At 37.4% G+C, this 23,640-nt stretch overlaps 1 protein-coding gene across 2 annotated transcripts in view; it reads left to right on the forward strand.

The window, feature by feature from the left end:
- UHRF2 (ubiquitin like with PHD and ring finger domains 2) overlaps positions 1 to 23,640 on the forward strand; it is an 84,065-nt gene that overhangs the window by 22,359 nt on the left and 38,066 nt on the right. For both annotated transcript variants that reach the window (XM_064735974.1, XM_064735975.1), the window contains exon 4: positions 9,490 to 9,708. In XM_064735974.1, the coding sequence (XP_064592044.1) occupies positions 9,490 to 9,708 (219 nt within the window). The remainder of the gene's footprint in view (positions 1 to 9,489; positions 9,709 to 23,640) is intronic.

Here is a 23,640-nt window from a genome sequence, read left to right on the forward strand (position 1 = left end):
TGTTTCTTGTACGTAATAGATACAATTTAATGCACTTTTTGGACTCTATGCTAAGTTTGGATTCCATATCTGCGACTCTAAGCATTTTACTTAAAATGTTAGAGAATTAAAAATTTGAAAATTACGTAGTCGAGTATTATGATCAAAACAAAAAATATTTTTCTGTGCAATTAGTGTCCTTAGTGGTGTGATTTCAAAGACTTGTCTTTAATATTATCTGATTTTACATTACTGTGGATATCTGTAAGTTAGCAATTGGCATACATTTCTGAGAAAGTGTTTGTAACTATTGCTGTGGAATTATGGTGATTTTTTTTTTAGATGTATTATTTTTTTATGAGTTGGAATTACAGAAGTAGAAAAAGTTTCACAGCAGTTCTGATTTTTCTTTGGTATAGTCTTACTAAACTAAAAGATTGACCTCTATTTATGCGTATTTCCCTCTCAGCAAGTGAAGACAGTCTTTTACTCCTACAAGGTGCTTATGTATAGCAGCTCTATACTCTTAGCCAACAAAATCAGGTAAAGCACAGAAGCATAATGTGGCAAAATGGTCACAGTTAAACTGATAAGTCTTAAGATATTGGAAGTTAGAGATTTTGGAAAGAAACATTATTGGAAAGTGCAACTTGTAAATTTATAAGTGAAAGTTCTTGATGGATGTTCCTGATACAATTCTTTTGGGGGCTCACTTTTTTTCTTTTAGCTTTACCCAACATGCACATTCCTATTGTAACTACATTTGTACTTCTACCACTTTGTTTTCATACATTAGTGTTTACCTCTGATGTCTGTAGACAATGCTTTTATTCTGCCACCTCTTTGCTTGATGTGGATAAGTAGGAAGATCATGGTGTGCTTTGACACACAGTTGTTCTCTGCTACAGAAACATATTAATTTATCTCTTCACTCCTGTTCTTCATGTGTCATATCTTACTGTGAGTACTATGCCCTACACAGTTACTTGTGTGTGGCTGTTTTGCTTTTCAGGTTTGGATTAAGCATTTTGCTGCCAGATGTACTTGGCATTTTCTAGTCTGTCCTTGTGGTGCTGTTTTGGAGAAGCTTTTTTCTTTTTTATCTCTGATAGATGGTGGCTCTCATGGGTGACATAGTTTTAGCTCCATCTTTCCTACAGCAGGTGTTCTTACATGACACACTCTCCATTATAGATAGAGTAAAAATATAGAGTAAAAATTACTCTATATTTTTTATGAAAGACATAAACCTGGTGCCAGTAAAGCCATCAAAATTACTTTAATACATTGGAAGAACTGTATGTCAAAGATGGGCACAAATGCACAACTTCTCAAATCATAACTGATGCTTTTCCAATTTGAAAAAAAACCAATCACCACAAAGTTTACAGTTGATAGGATTACAGGGATAGGTCAGGTCACCTGTAATGCATTGAATTGGTCTACTCTACCCCCTAGACCTGTACATTCTCCTATAGCAGTGTTTCTCAAGGGGTGAAGCAGGACTTGTCCTTTTCTTAAGTGAGAAAGCTGGCATTAGCACCAGGTGCTGCTAGACTTACGTAAGTTCTGTACAAAACCTAGATGCTTTAATATGCAGTTTTAGATTTCATAAAAGTGTTCCTCCTCAGAGGGGTTCAGTGTTCATTTGTTCCTCTTTTTGTTTCTTGTTTAAGTAGTGTAGTTAGAGTCAATGTGAAAGGAAAAAAAAATATGAGAGCTCTTTTTGCAAAGAGTATAGTTAAGAGAAATTGCCCTTTCTGGGCAAGAATTAATTATAGTAATCTCAAAGGGGTAACCACCTTCAGATTAAACAGAGCTTTCCTTCCAGCTGTGACTGATGCAGATAGGAGGTACTACACATTCCTCAGTGATTTTGTAGATAACAGCACTGCTGAGTTGTTTCTGTAGTAGATTTCTCCCACCACTTCCACCACCATGCCCCACCCCAGCCATGTGTCTAGTATTTAACTAAATTGCTGCAATAGTTATAAGGTCCACTTATTTCTGCAGAGAGAAAACCTTGGGCCATTGGGAGGAAAAGAACTCGGTTTCAAATTGCACTTATCAAGAATTTTGATTCCAGTTCAAAGATTTATACTTGTTTGAGAGCCCTAATTTCACCAGTGAGCAAGACTGTTTCAGGCAGTATCAAATTTCTTGACATCCCTTTCTGGCTATATAACTTCTGCACAGCAGTCCATCTTCTGCTTTTAGTTTCTGAATGCAGGTTTTTCCCTAATGTCGGCAGTTTGAAGGTGTGTTCCTGTTTTTGTCAGTGTTTCTTCCTCCCCTTAGACTTTATTCCCTGTATTTCCATTTCACGTTTGCATTTGTGGGTATCACAAGGAGCCATTAAACACTTTAAAGTCAAGGATGTGCTATCAGGGTTCGTACAAAACTATCATACATTTCTTTCTTCTGCTCCCAGCAACTGACTTTAAATACAGAAGAAATTAACCTGTCTTGAACATAAAAAAGCTGAAAGCTGATTGTGAGGAAGCCAGCGCATGCTAAGGTCCTAAAATAAGCTGAGATTACTGTAGGTGATCTCCACCACATTCTTAAGCTTGCTTAAGAATCACTTCCAGATCAGAAACAGGACATTTCAGTAGCAGAGTAGCACCATAAGGACATGCCTACAATGCTGTGTTATATCAGCATTTGCCTATTCCTCTTACCTTATTGTGTTTCATATTTGTTACTGGTGTAGCACTGGTTATCGTGTACTTAGTTTCAGGGAGAAAGTTCTCATTCTGCAAGTATTGGCTTCTTGATCATTAGCTCCCCAAAGCAGCAGGAAGACTTAGGGTTTACCCTAAGTATTTGGATTGCAATCAAGTAATGTCTTGTCCTTTCTTTTCTTGTTTCAGTCATTTGTAATAAAGTCTTTCCATTTAAGAAGGCCCTCAGCAGAAGCCACAGGGAGGCTGGATTTTTCTGCACATGAGAAATTTCAGTATGCCAACTTACATGCAAGTACAAATTAAGTATGACTCAAGTGTAGGTAACTTCTTACAAGGCCATTGTTCTGGCTGATGAGATTCCCCTCAGGTTTTATAAAAATCAGAGAATTTTATTTTAAACCATGAGGTAATATCTGCGTCATATGCCATATAAAGTATGCTGCAGTTATTTTTTCTAGGGAACTAATTGCTTCTCTTTACTTCATGCTTAATGTAAGCTGTGGAGTAATGCCCTCAGATTTGAAAGATGTACACACATGCACATATTAAGAAAATTAGGATTTCACTGTGTTGCCACAGAGGTCAAAAAAGTGTAATCATCCTGTGTGGCTGTTAAAGCAATATGCAAGACACAGTCTTATAGCTGGAGAGCACAGACTATACTGATGGCAATGAGGAGAAGAGTTCTCCTGGTCAAAAAGACCCACTTTCTACTTGAGTGTAATTCACAGCTGAAGAGATTGTCAAGAGAATAGTAGTATTAAGCTTGCTATTATTTTCTTAAGGAATGGTTTGAAGATTAGACTTGCTTAGTTGGGTCCATTTTCTGAATGTTTTTAATATGAAATTTTCACATACAGGTAGTAGGCTGGGATTTAATCTGAGAATTCACTTAGATCACACTACTGATAAATTGACTTTTGGACACCAAAAGACATTATGGGCCGTTCTCAGATGAAGTAGCCTCTACTTCTTTCTTATACTTTGCTTTCCAGCTGTGTACATCTGATAGTGAAGTTGCATTGAATTTTGTAGTTATGTGACTGTACAATGAAGTGTTCTTGTTTCCTAATATATCTAAAAACTAGGTTTACTAGGTGAATGTTACTGATTTTTCATTCATCAGTCAAAGAAATTAATCCTATATCCAGTGGGGTCTCATATAGGAAAGATTCCCTGCTTCTTTGAGAGGTAGCTGCTTTCTGCAGCAAACTGCTCTGTTTTGTCTTCTGTGAAGAAATGTCAAAATACATTCCTTTGCATGCCATGTGTTTCTCAATTAACCCTTGTAAATATTTAGTTGAGTTATCTGACTTTTTTCTTTATATACATTTAACACAGAAAAGAGTGCAAATGAGGAGGATACATGTTATGAGATTCCTGACTCTAGTCTGAGACACTGAAGTGAGGAAAGGGAAGGACATGAAGTTAATGACTAGAAACATGACAAAGTTATGGGAGCTATAGACTGTAGGTTTTTTTTTATAGCACTTACATGCTTTTGTTTATGTTGGAGAGTTTAGAATTTCAGAAGAGAAAGAGGAATGAAAGCTGTATTGTCTGCTAAGTAGAATGTTAAGACAATCTGTTCTTAAGAGTACCACATGTTCTTTCTGACCTTATGTCAGTCACAAAATATATATAATTATATTTATAAGTAGCCTGAGTGACTACTTGGAGCAACTCTCCTAGCAATGTAATTTTGTTTTCCACTTCCTAGTATCAGTGATTAGTTTGTTTACTCATTCAAAATTTTTACCTCATATAGATTATTAGACAATCTTAAAGTAATCAAAGAGCTGATATGTCAGATGTCTTTTTTTCTATATAACCTCACTAGAAAGCATGCCACCAGATACATTCATTCTTGAAAGTATTGTATGGGAGTAGCTACACACCGCTGCTCTTCATTTCCAGAAGTTAGTTCCTTATAAGGTTATTTGTCCCATTTGCAATGGGTTTCTGACTGCTTGTTCTGTGTTTTGTAATGTCTGAGTATTTGTATTGTAGTCCGGGTTTTGGCAACAGGCATTTACTGTAAGACTCTGATTTCTTACATGGTAGGCACCTTGTGCAAACTGAATAGGAAAAAGTTTAAGGAGACAGTCCAGGTGTTTCTTATGGCTCTTTAGAAAGGATTTGGGCAAAGGGAGGGAAGCTTTGCTGTCCTAGCAGGCGTTTGAGAGAACAACTAAAATAATAACAAAGTTTTTTTTTTTGTTTAAAACTGATTCTTGGTTTAAAAAATTGTGTAAACAGTGAGAATAAGACTGAATGTTACCACATGTTAATTTATCTTGAAGTAGCTTTAAATATTCTCCTTGCATTTCTGAGGAAAGTTTTTGAAAAAACGCATGACTTGTCTGCTATCCAGGGAAGTAAACCTGTTTTTCATGATATTCATCTTACTTAAAACTCTAATACAGAATTATTGTATTAAAAATTGAATGTTCTGTGTATTTCTTACACTTCTGAACTTCTGTTTTGATACTCTTGTTTCAGGCTGTCTTCTTTCAGAGTATCCATATTGTCCATACAGTGCAGTTTTGTAAGACTAGAAGTTACATTTTTGGAAACTCAGAATTTAAGTAATTGGGAAACTAAGATGGTTCTCTTCAGGCTATTGATACAGTTTCTCAGTGTTTAAGCTTCTTAGTTCTGTAATTATTAGTTGTTAGGTAAAGTTATCAAAATCTTGTTTATGTTCCATGTGACTGATTTTTATCTTTATTGATATTCAGTATCCCTTCAAGTCTGTCTTTTGAAATATATTACTTGTTTTTCTTGTAATAACAAATTATCAGACCTACTGTTTCTTTGGAAGTGCACAGCTTGACTACCCCAGTGATTTTTTTTTCCCATTAATAATTGTGGCTTACTGTGTAGTGCTTTTTGTAACACTGTGTTTGCTTTCTCAAACAGTACAGCAAAACTGGGCTGATTATTTCCTCAGGTTAGAAGGGAGTGGGGTGGTAGCAACCTAGTTTTTAACCAGTTCTACCTTCTTAGTCAGATTTACCTTTTCCATGAGTTCATTCCTTTCTGTTCCTTTTTTCGTTTTTGCCCTTCTATTCCTTCATTCCGGGGTTGGGATGACTCATTTCTGAATTTTATGACTGAAAAAATAAATGATACTTCCATTTTATTAGTATTGGAAAATAATTTTTAAAATTGTGCATCTGTACTATCATTCCTCACTGTACTGGTGTGGAGAGTGGTTGGGGAAGACTTTACTTTTGTTTTTATTTTTCCAGTTCTAGTTGTTCTAGTAACAGCTGGGAAAAGTGTTAGAGGGTATGTTGCAAGGTCTCAGTAAACTGAGCAGGCTTGGGTTTATTCTGACATGGAGCTACTATGTGTCCTAGCATTGTAGCATTTTAGGAACCACTGCCAACCATCTGGCCATAACTAAGAAATACTGGAATTTTTGCTTGGTGAATAATTCTTTGCTATGGAGACTGTCTACAAAGATAGGAAATCTCAAGAAGTCCTTGCTATGCTAGTGTTGGAAATGCTACAGGGAAGAATTAAATTAGAGGTAAATAGAGACATCCTATGGGAGATATTCAATAAATTCTTATGATTATGCTTGCTGCTATAGCTCCTTTTTTCAGTATTAGTTGCCAAATGTCCTAAAAACATGGAAAACCAAGAAACTGTCCACAGCTGTTTTAAATTTAAAGGTTTAATTTTGCCATATAATCTTCATTTCAACAGTACAAATTCATGCTAGGCTAATTAAAACATTGCTGTGAAAATTTTTGTTTTCTCTTGAGTGTGATCTTAGGATTTTAAAAGTAACTCAATAAATGAGAAAACACTTTCAGCATATATTCATGTCTCACAGTAGTCCTTTATTAAAACTTCCTGGAATGGGCAAGAATTAATTTTCAGGTAATTCTTGAGGTCACAATACCATATTTATTCTCTTTATATTTTGGTTTATCTACATCCATATCTTGTGATGTATGCTAGATATTATTCCTCCATATTTAAGGGATTAGATTTTAAATTAATGTGATTTTTACAAATGGCATGTTAAACTTTGGGAAAATGAATGTGAGATAGTAGCATTTTCTAATGTGACTGTCATTTTTTTCTTATTTAAATAAATTGTGGCATTAGACACATTTGAGGGAGCAAGTTTACGGTGAAAGTACTCTTTACTTATCAGTATAATAATGAATAGTGGTACTGAGCTTAACATACAGAGTTTAACTCTGTAATTTTTAGCCTAACTCAAAAACTTGTGGCAAGTACTGTGTTTGCTGTTTTGCCTGTGGTATCAGTTATGTACCAATATGAAGGGTTAAATAGCTAGTAGCATTCATCAGCAACTATGAAAACATTTCTCCTTGTGCACAGCAGTAAAAACATTCAATATCTGTAACCCTTTGCAAAAGAAAAGTAAAATGTGGCAAAAGACATCTGTTTCATTCTAAAGTTTTTTACTTTGTGTTTTGACCTGCTGATTAGAGGGAAAATGCTCTCAGTGGAGAGTCAGCCTTCCTTTTCTTCCTTTGGAAAACAGTTTCTGTTTATAAAAGGGGATTGGGGGGGTGTGTCTTTTGATAACTGACAGGCAATATTTTTGCTTGGGTTTTTTCATTAATTACTTCCAAGAACAAAGGTGGAGACATTGTTAATTATGACAGTCTTTGAAATTCCACATCAGTACAATAGGAAGGATCTGTTCTGAGTTCTGTAGTGGTGAGAAAGACAATAGGAATCTTAATTTAGGGAAAAACCCTTGTCCAAAGCTTGCTCAGGAAAAACAGAAGCTGAAGACATTTTACTTTCAGAAGAGAATAGATTTTTCAGATCAAGATTAAGTTTTTATGAATGTCAACTCTTGTAAGTCAAATATTTTAATTTTTTTTGAATAGTGACATAGGAACTTCTAAAATGTTTATTTGTTATATTTATGATTCCATTTGTATTTCTTATTTGATTATTTCACAGTATACATAAATGGTGTCTGGTATTGATCTATCTCCTCTTGTTTCCTGATGTTTAGGAAATATTTTGGTTTCAGAGTTCAAGTAAACTGAGTATTTGCTATGTTCTACTTGCTGTCTTCTCTACCTTTAGGAAGGGTTTACTGTAAAACTTTTGGAACTGATTAGTAGGTCAAACATAGCTGTCTTAAGATTTCAGTAGCCTGTTGTACAATAATGTGATATTATTTAGGCATTCAATAAAGTAGGCACGATCTCTATAGCTGTTTTTTGCTCTTTTCTTATTATGTGTAGGTGAATCAATCATGGTTTTTGTGGATATAACAGTTAAAATATTAATAATTAATATGGCAGAACAATGTGGTAATTCTGTTGGCGAAAGTTGGATGGCATAAAGGCAAAACCTCAAATGTTAGCTTTTCAGTATGTGCTGAATTTGGAAACAATATGGGAAAAAAAGCTTAGGAAATGTGGAGAGTTACATTGTATGAAACTATTGTTTTGATAATGACTTGATCACAGTCTTTGTATGATGTAACTTCCGTTGTGAGGAATTTTATAATTAGGGTTATAAAAATGTTGGTGTAAAAACAGGCTTTGTATTAAACTTTTTAAGTAGTTAGAGATATGTTCTTTTACTTAGCCATTAGTTTATTGGAAGGTACACTCACTCTTAAAATCTTGCCATTCATGCTTCATTAAACAAAACTATCAGTAAATCTCCCCTGTTCCCCTAGCCCCCCACATCAGTAGTAGCAAACTGGTGTGTTAGTTTCAATAGAAGGCACAAAACAAGCAAAATGAACCAGTTTAAAATGTGTCCAGTTTCACTGGTGGGCTTTCAGTCAACGGTTCAGGAGTAGACATCCTGATTTCAGGCTATACTCTGTCATTCTCATGCTCTTAATGACAGTTGTTTTAATACCACTTACTACTAGTACAGCTTACTACTAGTTAAGTGCAATTTTCCCAAGACCTTGAAATATTCTTGTTTACTATAGGGGGAAGCATGTTGTAAAGTGGTAGAGCCAGACTTTTATTACTAAGAGTAGGATGTTGCCATTAATATTTAACAATGTGGTTTGATAAAGGTGTATTAATTTAATTGTGAGCACTCTTGTTAAAGTGCCAGTAATTTCATGATGAAAATATAATTTCAGATACATCATCCTCAGCATTGTTTGTTAAGAAGGGATAATTTTAATAGCACCTGTTTATTTGCAATAGACTAATTTCATTTTCCCTGTTAAATTTGTTCCATGAACTCATGTAGTACTAGCTAAGTGGTGGGAGATTATCTGCCTACACATGGTATGAAAAAGGAACTTCACTTTAGCGTCTTTTAACTTTTTGTTACAGGCTAGCTTTTTTTTTTTTTTGCAATTAGTATTTTGATCCTGTCTATATTCTGCTATTTTTCCAGCACACATGCAAATACAGGCTCTGGTATCAAGTAATAGTTGCCTTATTCAGAGGAATATAGGAAAACTGTAGTTTTCATGAAAAGTTGTAATGAAAACTACTAACTGTAGTTAAAATGAAAAGCATCTCAAATTTCCTTCCTGCATTGGGATTTTAGTTAGAATGCTGTCAAATAAGACTAAATTATTGAAAAGTGCATATACATTTACTGATTTTTTTAAAAAAACTCATGGAAGCTATTTTTCCCATCTGAGATGAAACAAATTCTTAGTTTGTATTTAGAGGAAAGCCATATTTTTAAAAGGATCATAAGTTGTATTTTATGTTTTTTGTGTGCCCAAAGAACATTTAAAAACTTTTACTTCTGAATAAAGTTGTCTGTGACTTTCTTTTTACTGTTGCCATAGTAATAATCATTGGTGTTGTTGGTTTTGCTTTTCAAGGTACCCAGAAAATGGCATAATAGAAATGGACACAGTTAATCTTCGACCCCGAGCAAGAACCATTCTGAAGTGGAGTGAGCTAAAAGTGGGTGATGTGGTGATGGTTAACTACAATGTTGAGACACCAGAAGAAAGAGGATTTTGGTTTGATGCAGAAATTACCTCTTTGAGAGAAATCTCAAGGACTAACAAAGAGGTTCATGCTAAAATTCTTCTGGGGTAAGATTTGCTTGACCAACTCAGAAAAATCTCTACATATCATATGAAATGTATTTGGTTTAGTTTTTTTTATCTGCTAGTCACCACTAGAATAATTTTAATGTTGTACTTTGATTCCACAGCTGTGTGAATTACAGAATTACAGTGCATGGTTTTTACAAGGTGCAGACTTAACTGTAAGTCAGAATTTTTATTTTTCAGGAGATTTCCAGAGGCAACCATAAAGGTTTTTATGTATTATGTGTGATTCAGATTGGTCAAAGCATGTTGCAGTAATTTTTTAGATAATTGGGAACCCCTAGGTCTCACTGAGTATGGATCATCTCTGACAGTTCGAACAAGTCTGTAAACTGGTTAAATAAATTTTTAAAGAATAAAATATTTATTTAGTATTATAACCTCTGATAAGTAAAGTGTGGAGCTGCTGTTAAGTTTTCATTGTGACTGAGATCACCTGAATATCTTTGCTTTGTTTCACTATTTCATTTTAAAACTTCTGTACAGTGCTTTAGGAGTAGTGTTTTCTGCAGATATCCTTAAGATATTGATGCCAGTAAGTTGTGTTTTTGCCTTCTTAGGGATGGAACAGATGACCAGTGGATGATTTAATGTTGGCACATCCCACATTTACTCATGAGTGTTACCATTGTTCTGGGAATGTTTTCCTGAGAATGAATTGGACTACTAGCATACCTTGTAGTTTTATTTACAAGAAATGAGGATGCTGTATCTCTCTTAGTGTGAGACATGGGAGAGACACACAGAAGTTGCTGTGAATCTGGTCTAATTCAATATTTTGTGTAAAAGTGCAACCTTATCTAGTACTGGGGAATAGCAAAGACATTGGCTCAGTAAAGCATGCAAGTAAATGAAAGTCTGTTTTGGGGATAGGTTTTAATTTTAGAATTATAGTAGTTTCCTAGACACTCTCAGTGCATTATAGTCATCTTTTATTAAGTAGAGCAGGCACATGGACTTGTTTTGTAGGCAAAGCAAAAAAACCCCAGACTTCAAATACAAACCTAGAAAAAAAAAGAGAAAATATTTTGAATTCTTAACTTGAAAGAGAGAAGAGATTAAGAAATGGAGGACAGGATCAATGGAGAGATGCAGATTTTCATTGTAGTGCATTTAGTGCTAGTGGCATTTGGTGAGTCAGGGATGGGTTTCATGGCCTTCTAAAAATAGAACTGCCCAGAGTACAGTTTACATCAAGTTCAAATGTTTGTTGATAACATTATTTAAAACTGCCTACATGGATTCTTTCATAGTTTTCCCCATCTGTTTAAAATAGGATGATCAAAATATGTTTTAGTCTTGATTTGACAAGACAAATGTCTGCTAAGGAAGGCAGGAACCTCCTCTGAAATGGAAAATGTAAACCCCCTCCCTCTGAATTGCTATAATTTTGAAATGAAAAGGCTCTCAGGCAAAGATATGGAACTAGGAATAACAGTTCTTTACTAGGAAAACTAAAAATGAAAATGTAATAGTACAAACAAAAAAAAACTACTGACAGAGTAAGAATAGAACCTGACACTCAGGTGAGGATGTCAGTAGCAGTCTGATAAAATGATGGCTGCAGCCCTCCTGCAGTGACAGGTGTGGTTCTGTTGGAGCAGTGATCCTGTAGAAGGGTGCGGTTTTCCTCTGAAGGTCCAGTGGTGGTGTCGATGGGCCTGGTCTTCCTCTGGGAATCCAGTGGGGGAGACAGCTATACACCTCTGGAAATCCACCTCTGGGAAAAAGCTGCCTGTGATGTTCCAAATCCCAGATCATATCCAGGTAGGAATGCTTGGCTCTTCCCCCTGGGCAGAGCATCTCCCAATGGGATGATGCAATTTTATCAGTCATGCAGTGACACTCAATGGCCCATTAACAGAAGACTTCTCCCTGAGGGAGGATTGGTTGTGGAAGAGATAAAGAAAGCTGCCCAATTAACAGAAGATAACTGCCCCACCTCTAACAGATAGGAATAGAATACCCCATATTTCCAGCCTATGACAGTTTTGTATTGGCAAAAGGAAGCACCTGGTGGCTAGTAAAACATTCTGCTTGGAACTCTATAGGGTAGTCTTTTATATATCTAAATAAACTGATAGTTATGCTTCAGACCAGAAGATGCTAAATTCAAATACTGTCAGTACTGTGGCTGGTACAATAGTGTTCCCCCTGATACTTACACTTATATCTTCTGAAAGGAGTTGGGAGGAAAACAACACAGTAGACAAATACCTAGTCTAAAGTGATGAATTTAAGTCAATTTTTCAGATGGAATCATATTTCAGAGAATATTCTTCCTAATTAAGAACTCTGGTTTCCTATAAATGTTGATAGATTGTATATGTATAATCAACTTGTTGCAGAAAGTAAAGTTAACCAAGCCCTGACATTTCTTAAATTTATCAAAGAATAATTCTGTATCACCTGTACAACCCAACTCATTCCTCTGAATTAGTAGTAAATAAACAAGGCAAGCCTCCTACTGTACATAAATTTGTGTAAGGAGCATGCAAAAGTAATTGCTTTGAATTTCAGGCAAGTCGATTTGCAAATTAAAAAATAACCTCAGTGTTTCATTGTTAATGAATATATAAATAATATAAAATATATTAATTTAGTTTTGAATTATAATGCAGTTGTTGTTATTTTAATCTAATAAAATTATTATATTTCTAGTCTATAATATTAATATGTGATTAAGAGTTCTTAACATTATGTTAGCATTAACTATTTGTCTCAAATAAAGGTGAAATTTATTTTGAATTTCTTATGATTATCTGTTAATGATTATTTGATTGTATGCTAATAACTAGTTTTTTGTGTACTAGTTAAGAACAACCTTAGCAGGCAGTAAAGGGAGGCAGGGGGGAGACTCTAAGGGTCTTAGGGTTGCATCAGATATAATAATTGCTTGGAATTTTTTCCTTTGTGGTGTTACATCAATGAGGCTTTGTATAAAACAATTTTGTATGCCATATTTGAAGGTTTAATTTATTGATCTTGCTATTTTTGACAAAGATTTCCTGAAGCTGTTGATATAATCACAGGAAATAACAAAAATATTCTGGTTTTGGTCATGCTCTGAAGCTAGTAGAACATATGATGAATACTTTTTTTAGGTGCACCTTTTGACATGTGTATTTGTTTGGTGTTACTGTTACTCATATCTTAGTCATAACCAAAAGGAAAATTCCTGTGCAGTCTGTCATCATTAGCTCATCTTTTGGAAAATATATATGAAATAGTGAAATATATATGAAATTACCAAATAGAGGATGAGAGACTGAATAGGGGAGGCAAACATCATTATACAGAATAACTGACCACTTATTTATTAATTTTCATTTCTATAGTATTCACATTGCAGCTGAAATTTGTAATTTTAGGATGTCTAAAACATATAGAACAAGATTTTCTTTGTCTCAGATGCAAATGTTAGGGAAATAACAGTGCTTTGGGCATGGAATAGGGCTTAAGGTTTCTCATGACTCTGTGTGCATGCTTGCAGTTCAGGATCTCTGAATGTGAGTTTCCTATTTTGGAGTATCTGTGGTTCCTCCTAATTTATTTTAACTGGCAAGGTGTTCCATCTCTGGTTTTAAATATCCTCTGTTTTTCCCTTTGGGGAGAGTGTTTTATTTCCTAATGACAACACTTGTTTGTAGTCCAGAATAATATGACATGTTGTCTTTGAGGCTAACTGTTCAGAATTTAGCCTTGGAGCCAGTGGATATGTTTAAATTCACCATAGCAAATCAAACCAAAGTAGATCAAATGATGCTCTGCATTCTCTCCTTCCTAGAATTGAAGATAGAGACCAAATTAGATCTTAGTTTTCCTCAGTAAGCACTTGAAAGTCTGAGGACAAGCAAGGACTCTGTCAATACCAAGACTCTTTTTTTTGCTTAAGCCTTTGGAGGTGTGTAAGAATGTAGGTATAAATTATACAGAGTGAACGTAATTTTCTTCTTTAGGTGAGTGAATGTTTAATGAATTTCATGTCTTCACCTATGCAGCTGTAAAGGAATGTAATAGAATGGTCTTAAATTTTCATGTTCCTATTTTTCATCTTTAGTTCTGCAGGGTTTTGTATGAACATCCTTGCTCCCAAAAGGGAATTTTTTTGCAGATTACTTTCTCTTAATTTTTAAATATTTTTGTTGTATTTTTCTTGTAACGTGCCAGATCTGCTGTTTGTCTTCCTCTTTCTTTTCATGGTATGCATTCATATTTATCATCCTACTACTCCTTTTATTCTTATCTAGCATGTTTTAGTCTCAGAATACAATATGATATTTTAAAATTATCTTTATGCTACCTGATACCTGTACAGATTTTATTTTGAACTTCTCCTTTCTTTTGGACATGATTTTCCATTTATATTTAACCTCTGATTTTTAAAAAAATCATACATGTATTTGTTTTTACAGCTTTGCAAAGACACAGAAATTAAATGCTTTACCAAATAGTGAGGTATTCTGTAATAGTGAGTAAAAGAAGCTGTGCACAGGGTTTTTTTGTTTATAATTTCAAGAATTCCTGTGCCTCTGTCGATTTCTATCTAGTTAAAAAGAAAGTTATTGGTAGTTATACCTTGTTTTGACACTTTGGAAAATAACAGTACCATACTTCCTATCATTTTCAGTATATATTGTGATAATCATCATGTCAGAGTTGTCATCATGATTTGGTAGATGCCCAATAGTACAGTTCTCACAGTGCTTCTTCTTTAGGTCTGGAATTTTCATTAATGTTGTTTATATCTTACTAATGCTTACATTATTTTCTACCCAAAGTAACATCCTTGTTAATTTATTTTATTGTATTGTCTTTGACTATTGCTGGTTGATGTGCGACGACATTGTTTTGATGCTGTGTGAAATAATAACAGTATGTACTTGGACCCATTTTCTCAAATAACTTTCATGCTGTATCAGCAGGTATCCTAGTAATAAGAATTCTAATTGCTGAAGACTTTACCTACCCTTTTTTTTGCACAGATGTAAAAGTGTCATATTTCTTCTAGGCAACAAAACTAGTAAAAAGGTGAGAGATATAAATTATATCTCTCACTTTCCTCTTAAGAGAACACCTCTTGAATCAACAAGACTGTTGCAAATCAAGATACATTCTGAGTGGCCAAGAAGCCTGCTGGGATTTTTGATGATGAATCTGTAGAGGTGATGCCTAGAACTTTTTAAGCATTTCTTTGTACTGCTTTTACTAGAGTCTATGGCTAGAGATTGCTCTTTTTGTGATACATAGCCTTAGGGAATAATCTCACAACTCATAACAGGAATGACTCTTGACACCCAGAATGTTTTGCATACTACTTAATTACCTCGTTGGACAAAAGAAATCATGTTAGCTGAAGTGGTGTGTGAGTGTAATTCTCTATTTGAACTTGGAAATGAAGTTTACTGTATATTAAACTATTTACTTCTAAATTCCAGATTAGATTTTTAACCTTTCTTCAGTTGTGGTTTCAGTTTTGAGGAAAAGTCAAGAATTAAAGGATTCAATGGACCTAAGGACAGAATATTATTAATGAGACTTCCGAGTAGTGTGATGTGCCTTTTGTGAATGATTCAAGTGTACAGGACAAATATCCCAGGAGATATTGGGACATCCTGAGTTCTAGAGAAATGTTATTCAGCCTGTATTGTTTCTGTCAAATGTGAAACAGAAGAACATTATCTGACAGAGAATTACTCATTAAGAGATCATGTGTAGAGTGAATCCTGTAACCATTGTGTAGGATTTGTCCTCTTTGCAAGACCTTTACGAGATACAGTACCTTGATTCACCAACTATGGCATTAAACTCGTGGTGTTGATACAGGCTAGGGATGAACTCATGGGCCTCAGCCTTGCTGAAAAGGACTTGGGGTGCTGGTAGATGGGAGGCTGGACGTGACCCAGCCATGGGGACTCCCAGCCCAGAGAGCCAAATGTCCTGGGCTGCATCCAGAGCAGGGTGGGCAGCAGGGCCAGGGAGGGAATTCTGCCCCTCTGCTCTGCCGAGACCCCACCTGCAGGGCTGCATCCAGGTTCCTGGTGGGGGATGGAAAGGACATGGACCAATTGAAGCAAGTCCAGAAGAGGCCAAGATAGTTGAGGGGAATGGAACACCTCTTCTATTAGGAAAGGCTGGGAGAAGGGGAATTGTTCTACCTGGAGAAGAGAAGGCCTCAGTGTGACCTAATTACAACCTTCCAGTACCGGAAGAGAGCCTTCAAAAAAGCCAGAGAGACTTTTTACAACAGCATGTAGTGACAGAACAAGGGGCAATGCCTTCAAATTGAAATATTTGTTTTAGAGTAGATATTGGGAAGAAATTTCGTAATGTGAGGGTGGAGAGGCATAGGAACAGGTTGCCCAGGGAAAGATGTGGATACCACATCCCTGTTAGTGTTCAAGGCCAGGCTGGGTGGAGCTCTAAGGAGTCTGGCCTAGTGGAAAGTGTCCCTTGCCAGGGATTGGAACTAGATGATCTTTAGGGTCCCTTTCAACCCAACCATTCTATGATTCTATGAAAATGTACATTTTAAGAAGTATTTGGCTGACTTATAGATATCCTTTTCTTATTTCTTTTTCCTTTGCCTTTGGACAGAAATTTCTATTTTACAAATACTCACTAGCTGTGATGGACATGTTCTACATAGATCATAGCTATTCCTTCACACTCTTTACCTGCATGCTTCATTGTTCTACGTCAAAGAGGACAAATCTTCAGGAGGCTCTCAAGAATAGAAAGGATTTGAAGAATTACTGTTTTAAGATTTGCTTGTCCCTAATTATTTTCTGATATGGAACATATATTTGATCTGCATACTTCCTTTTCTTAAAAAGAGAGCATAACAAGTAACTGATTTGTCCTTTGTGTCAGTTCCATGCATATTGGCTGATCTTAAGTAGCAGTATGGGGAAACTGATTGTTTCAGGTTGGTTTCCTAAAATGGAGGGAAAGTAAACTAGATACTTGTAATTTGTGTTAAGTCTTTTGGACTGTGAAACACTGGTTTTTAAAATTCAAGGATTTTATTGGCAAACCAAGTCTGCCTTTCAGAGAGAGCCAAAGAGTAAGCTAAATTATTTAAGATCCTTTTAGTCCTGCTGGTGAAAAGGGTAAGACTTTGGAGGGCGAATCATCCCAAGGAAAAGGAGCGAGTAAATCCTGTGCATCAAAACCTGGTTAAATGCACAGCTTATGTCAACAAACATTTTACTTTTAATAATATCACTTTGACTTTTGTCCCTGACAACTGCAGAAAGGCAAATCCTCCATCTGTTTTAAAAGAGGGCTGGTCAGCCTTATTTCAGTCTTTGGGAGAAAGGGGACTGTTTTCATGAAGTGCTGGTGAAATTGTGATGATTAGGAATAGCCAAGGTGAAATTTTTTTATAAGAGCAAATTGTGCCTTACAAAATCATCTGCCTACTCTGACGGAACTATTTTCTCTGTAGCCAAGTGTCTTGGTTTGAAAAACAGATGTCTGCTAAGGGAGGGCAGGAGCCTCTCTTGGAATGGAAAATATAAACCCCTTCACTCCAAATTATTATAATTTTGAAATTAAGGGGCTCTCGGGCAAAGATACGAGAACAGGAATAACAGTTCTTTACTAGTATGTACGATGAGCAAACAGCAGCAGCAGCTCGGCGCTGACAGCGAGCAGAGCCCACACCCGCTCCCGGCCCTCTCTGGGCCGCGGGCGCCTTCCCCGCCGGTGCAGTTCCGCTCGCAGCCAGCAGGGGCGCTGCTGGCTCCCGGCGGGCAGGGCGGGTGCGGGGACTCCCCGCGGCTGCAGGGGGCGCTGTGGCGCGGCTCGGGCAGCGCGCGGTAATGGCGGCTCGGCCCGGCCAGGCAGGGCTGGCGGGGAGGCTTTGCTGCACAAACCCTGGGCAGCCGATCCCCGTGCCCCAGCAGCACTTATGGAAACAGCAAGCTTGATCGGCAGGATATCTTGGCAGGCAGGCGGTGCAGAGCTGCAGTGCAGTGAAAGGTCAGAGTGGTGCTGAAGAAGTGGCGGGGGTGGGACAGGGGCAGCCCGGCTCCCAGCAGGGCAGAGAGGGGTGGGTCAAGATCCCGGGCACCCGAGCAGACGGTGACAGGTCCCTCTCATAGTGAGGTGGGTGATAGTAAGGTCTCAGTTCAGTGGCTGCTCTCACGAGCAGAGGCTCACCCCACAGCAGAAGAAGCAGGGCAGCTCTGACTGTCCTCATCTGAAGCCTAGAGAGAGAGAGAAAGCAGTTGCCCCAGCCCTATCTTTTGTCATCCCAGTTCTCCCAGCTAAGAGAAGTTCGACCAGATGCCCTCCTCCTCTGAGCTTGACCACTTCTTTTGTTTATCTTAAGTACCCAGTTGTGTTTCCTAGCAACTAGCAGGGGAAAAAATCCCTAAGTTAAATGGAATAGAGAGAAACCTAACCCCCAACACCAAGGACATAGCAAAAGTTATGATTTAATTCAATGTCAAGTGTCCCATTATCCTGTCTCAGTCTGGTGATTCCTGTAGTAAACTGGAGGATGGACAGCCAGGTGGGTTTAGAAAAAGAAAACATTGAATGATTGGCCTCAGAGGATAGTGGTTAGTGCTACTTGGGAAGTGATGACAGGCAAGGAATTGCAAGGATGTGTCCTGAGGACCTGTACTGTTCAGTATCTTTTGGCAATACAGTGGACTCCTGCCAAGTTTGCAGACACAGTAAATTGATGGAAATTCAGGGGTAGTACTGCCAAACAGACAGACCTAAACGAGCAGAGGAGGAGTGGGTGGAGGGAGACTCAAGAAAGTCAAGATGGATAAATACAGAGATTTCTTCCACCTGGGAAGGCACAACCCAGGTTGAAGCAGGTTGAACTTGAAGCAGTACTCACCGGGAAGGAGCTCTGATGAGAGGGATCTGTGGGTCTTGGTAGAAAGCAGGGTGAATATGAACAAGCAGTGTGTAATGAAGATTAGCAGTATTTGGGCTGTATAAAAAGAAGAATAAGTAGAAGACTGGGGAAAGGCATTTACTCTCCTTTACTAAGCACTAATTAAAATGCATCAAGAATATTCCGCCTACTATTCCACTCAGATCAAAACACACACCCACTCATCTAAATGGACAAAAGAGAGATATATAAAATGCAGTGAATTTGAGCAGAGGGGCAGAAAATGGATTCTTTGGATTGCATTTAAAATCTTAACATTTCAATTAATTATGTGTTGAAACATTAATTGCTTTAACAAAAGCAGAAAAAAGCATAAGTAAAAAGTGTTAAAAATTCAAATGTTTTGGGTGTCCTAGCCATAACTGTAAAATTATATTTTGAAGGTGAAAAATGGGTTGACTTGGATCTTAAGGGTTTTGTTTGGTTTTCCAGAACATAAACTATATCTTCAGTATTTGTAAGTGTCCTTTCTTTAATAAACATGCAGACTTGGAACTACAGAGTCTTTTGACTTGCTTTTTACGGGCTGATATTTAGAAGTATTCTGAAGTCTAATTTCTTCCTACTGAGGAAAATAAGTCCAAACAGAAGAGGAAGAACAGAAGAAAACAAGTTTAAGTGCAAAAAGGCAAGCAGTCGGGTGGGTATAGTGGTGGAAAGTGGGTGGGAAGAACGGATGAGCAATACTGGGCAAAGCATTATGAAAATAAAAAGAATAAAGGAGTGGTGTTGAAACATATGTATACATTTAAGAGAAACTTCAAAGATGGAAAGGAACTCTTGGTATTGTTCAAGCAGGATCAGCCAGAGCAGTTTGTCTAGCACTAAGCCTAGTGGGGGTTTTTAATAATGTTATGGGTGGTTACTCAACAAGCTTTCTGAACAATCCAGTGTAAAAAGAAAATTCACACTTGCCACATAAAATGCATTTTATTTGTATTTTTACCTCTTATCATGAGAGAGGGCTACTTAGAGCAGTCTGGCTCCTTGTTTATACACATAGGAAGAAACATCCTCACATAACCCTTCTGTTCTCTAGACTAAACACTTCTGTATCAAGCCTATTAGTCATTTTTGTATCCCTTTTCTGGAACCACTCCTGTAAACCCATGTCTGTGTTCTCTGGGGAGCCTACACCTGGCCTAACTAATGCTGAGTCATGATTGGCAATTGCTTTCCCTCTACCTGCTGGCAATGCTGCTCTTAATGTAGTCCAAGAAGCTGTGGGCCCTCTTTGCTTGCAAGGGCACATAACTGGTTTATAGTCAGCTTGTTGTTTTGTTTTTTTTTAATGTTCCTCAAGATCTGTCTCTACCAAGCTGCTCTCCAGTCAGGTGGAGACACTCAGCAGGTACTGGTATTCCCTCTGTGCAGGACTTGAATTTTTCTTTGTTTAACATGTGAAATTCCTTTCCGTCCAAATCTCAATGGTGGCAGAGGCAACTAATATTCACTTTCCCAGGGACTGAGTTGAAGCTGATCAATCTGTCATCAATCTTCCTTCTTGAAGATAGGCATGATATTTGCTCTCTCCTATTTAACAGGAAGGTGTCATCGCTTTTTAGTAACAGGACTAAGAGTACACACATCCAAACATCAGGCAGCTCCCTCAGAGCTCATAAGTATGACCTGTTAGAGCCAATGGACTTCTATATGTCCGGTGTAAATGCTCCATAACCTAATTTTCCACTGAGGCTAAGTCTTCCTTGCTTCAGCCATTCCTTCACTCTTGGGGACCTCAGGTTCTTAAACACTGGTCTTAGCAGTAAATACTTGAGGCAAAGAAAGTGCTGAATACCTCGAGTTTTCTGTGTTTGTTGTTATCAGGGGCCCTGTTATACTGAGCAATGGCTCCACATTTTCTCTAGTTTTCCTTTCCTGTCACAGAATTTTACTCCCCTGATTCAAATTAGTAACAGTAACCTTGGCTTTCCCAATCCTTCATCTACACAATAGGATACCTCTTCCTGCCCCAGATCAGCCATCCCAGCTTCATCTCTTACACATTTCCTTTCTATATCTAAGCTCTCTATTAATTTCTGCCAGCTTCCTGTTGCCTTTGATGTCCTGCACATGGTGATAGACCATGTTTGAGTTTGGGATAATGCTTAAATATCAATTAGCTTTACTGGGTCCATCTCTACAGGGTATCTTGTAAAATTTTTCCAAGTAGATCTCTTCAGAGATTACGTTTTACTGTCCTGAAATCCAAGGTTGTCTTGTACTTTACCCTTCCTCCAAGAATTCTGAACTCCATCATCTCATCATCATTGCAGACAAATTTAATGTTCCATGACAAGTTCTTCACAGTTTGTATGTATCAGTCTAACAATTTGCTTCTCCATGATCAGGAAGTTGTTACCACTTCCAGAAATTCCCTCTATTGTTTGTGTTCTACTTTGTTGACCTTCCAGCAGATGCCATGGTGCTTCAATTTCCCTGTGAGAACAGGGCTGGTAAACATTTTCCAGTTGAGAAAATATCCCTACGAGAACAGGGCCTGGCAACTTTTTCCAGTTGTCTGAAGGAGTCTTTGTAGATTTACTCTCTATATCAGGCACCCATTACAGCATCACTAATGCTCTGTCTGCTAACCTTGATCTGTAAACTCTCGACTAGTTTCTCATCTGCCCTCATATAAGGGACAGCTGCTCCTAGTCTTCCTAGCCTCCTCTTCCTGTAGAGCCCTTAGTGATTAGCCACAGCATACCAGTCATGTGAGCTATCCCATCAAGTCTCCATGATCTCACTGTGGACATGGAGCTGCATTAATTACACAGACCTCTGTAATCCCCTTTGTTCATTGCCCATGCATTAGTGTATAGGTGTTTCAGGGAGGCACAAAAGTATGCTTTTCTCACTTGTTTGTTGGGGAATCTCTCCAGCAGTCAAACCCACAAGTATATGAGCATTTGGATTTATCAACATAAAAATTAATAATTACAGGATTATCAGAGATTCCAGACAAACACAGAAGACCGGAAAGGCTGTATTACCATTATGTAATGGCTGTTGGACACTTAAATGGAGGGTTTAATATCATGCACTAATGAAATTGGAAATCATGGTGGAAGCATTTGCTGTGATTTTCCTGAAGAGAGTTGGTCAATGTAAGGAATGAAGACACTACAAGATAATCATCTGCCCTCTAAATGCTAAATTAGTTAGGACATATTTTCTCTCTAGGATTTTCTGACTTTCAGGAGTTCTTATTGAATCAGATTCATCATGTTCTGAGCAGGAGAATCCCTGGATTCCAAGCTTTTTCATTTACAGTAATGCTATCATATACATTCAAGCCATGTAATAAATTCATTACAAACTTTCTAGGCTAGAAATGTGGGTTTCTCCTCCTTTGCAAGCACTTCTGCTTTTGGTTTGACATGACCATTCTTTGGAAACATCTTTGTGATTCTTTGATTCTATGCTATTGTATTCTCTTATGATTTCTGAAGGTGGATACCTTCAGAAGTTTTCATGGCTTGCTTTTTGGTTTTTTTTTTCTTTTTTATGTGATTTGATTGGTTGGGTTTGTTTGATTTTGGTTGCTTGGTTTTAAAACATCTTAAATTTTGGGGGTTGGTTGTTGTTGTTGATTTATTCACGTAGGTTTTGGGGATATTTGGGGAGTTTGTGTTTTTGTGTTTGTGGTTTGTTGGTTAGTTGGTTTTGGTTTTGCTTTGTATTTTGGTTGTTTGTTTTTTCCAGAATGCTTAATGTGTTTCTGTGCTTTCAGGACTCTTCTATTCTTAGGTTTTTGGAAGGTCTTCTCATCCTGGCAGTATCTTGTGAATTTTTTATGAAGGGAAGTGCTTCTTCTCATGTCTTTGTTTTTGAGTTGACGTTCTCATTCAGTCTGGCAGGGTTCACAGATTGGTCTCTTGTAACTTTATCTTAGCTCATGATGAGTGTGTGCTGCATCTACTCACTGAATTGCAATATAATTTAAAATCTGGATAGGAGTATTTAACCTCTTATAGTAAGAATCACCTGTTTGTATCTTTGCTTCTTCCTAGCATGAAGGAACTTGTTGACTAGCCCAGACCCTTGGAATGATGTGTTGAACAGACCTTTAGTATTGTTTCTGGGCACTGCAGTTCAGTCTGCAAACACACAGTCAACTGAGCTTAGACTGTGTCCTGTGGTGCCAAGCACAACTCTTGTATCTTTGTTTTTCACATATGAAGCATTTAATTTTTTTGCAGTTGTTTAAATACTAGTATGTTAGCTTTATGGGTCATTGATCTGCTTTTTTACCTGGTTTTTCATGGACATTTGGGTGTTAACATCTGCATGTTTGAACTTGGATTTGGAAGCTGTAGATGCCTTCTGGGCATTTGTGATAGTGCCAGTTACAGTCTTAGTCCTGGCTACAGGAAGGGAGCAGCTGGGGTGGTGGCAGTGGATTCCTCTCCCCATCAGGGGCGTTTCTGCAGCACCATGGACAGGGCCGGGTTTGGGGCAGGACCAGGACTTTCTGACGTCTCTGCTCCTTGGTGTGGTCTGTGTCGTGGGGCAGGGATGTGCGCAGCGTCGTGAGCCTCTGACATGGTTGCTGGCTGTTCTCTCAGGCCAGTTCTTCCCCCAGGTACTCTAATGTCCACCTGCCTACAGCTCCCTGGTTAAGGAGGAGAGTGAGTCTCTGTGTCCAACTCTCTGCTCTCAAAATCTGGCATCGTGAGCTATAATACATTGCTTTGTAAATACATCAAGCACGTCACCTATGGCTGACATTTAAAAAAGTAATATCTTGCCTGACTTGTATGTGTGTCCACAGTATGGATTTGTAGGTTTGGGAGTATGTGTGTTTTGTTTTCAAAGGCATTAAAGATGCCTTTGCCATATTAGAATATGGTCCTCAACACAGCCTAGAAAATGTTAATTTAATTTTTTTGCAGTTGTTTAAATACTAGTGTTATAGAAAGACAGTAATAAAATATTTGCTTAGTGTGGAAGTTGCCACATGTCTTTATAATACTTGTGTAATAAATGAA

Source organism: Zonotrichia leucophrys, chromosome Z (assembly GCF_028769735.1).
Source record: "Zonotrichia leucophrys gambelii isolate GWCS_2022_RI chromosome Z, RI_Zleu_2.0, whole genome shotgun sequence".
NCBI lineage: Eukaryota > Metazoa > Chordata > Aves > Passeriformes > Passerellidae > Zonotrichia > Zonotrichia leucophrys.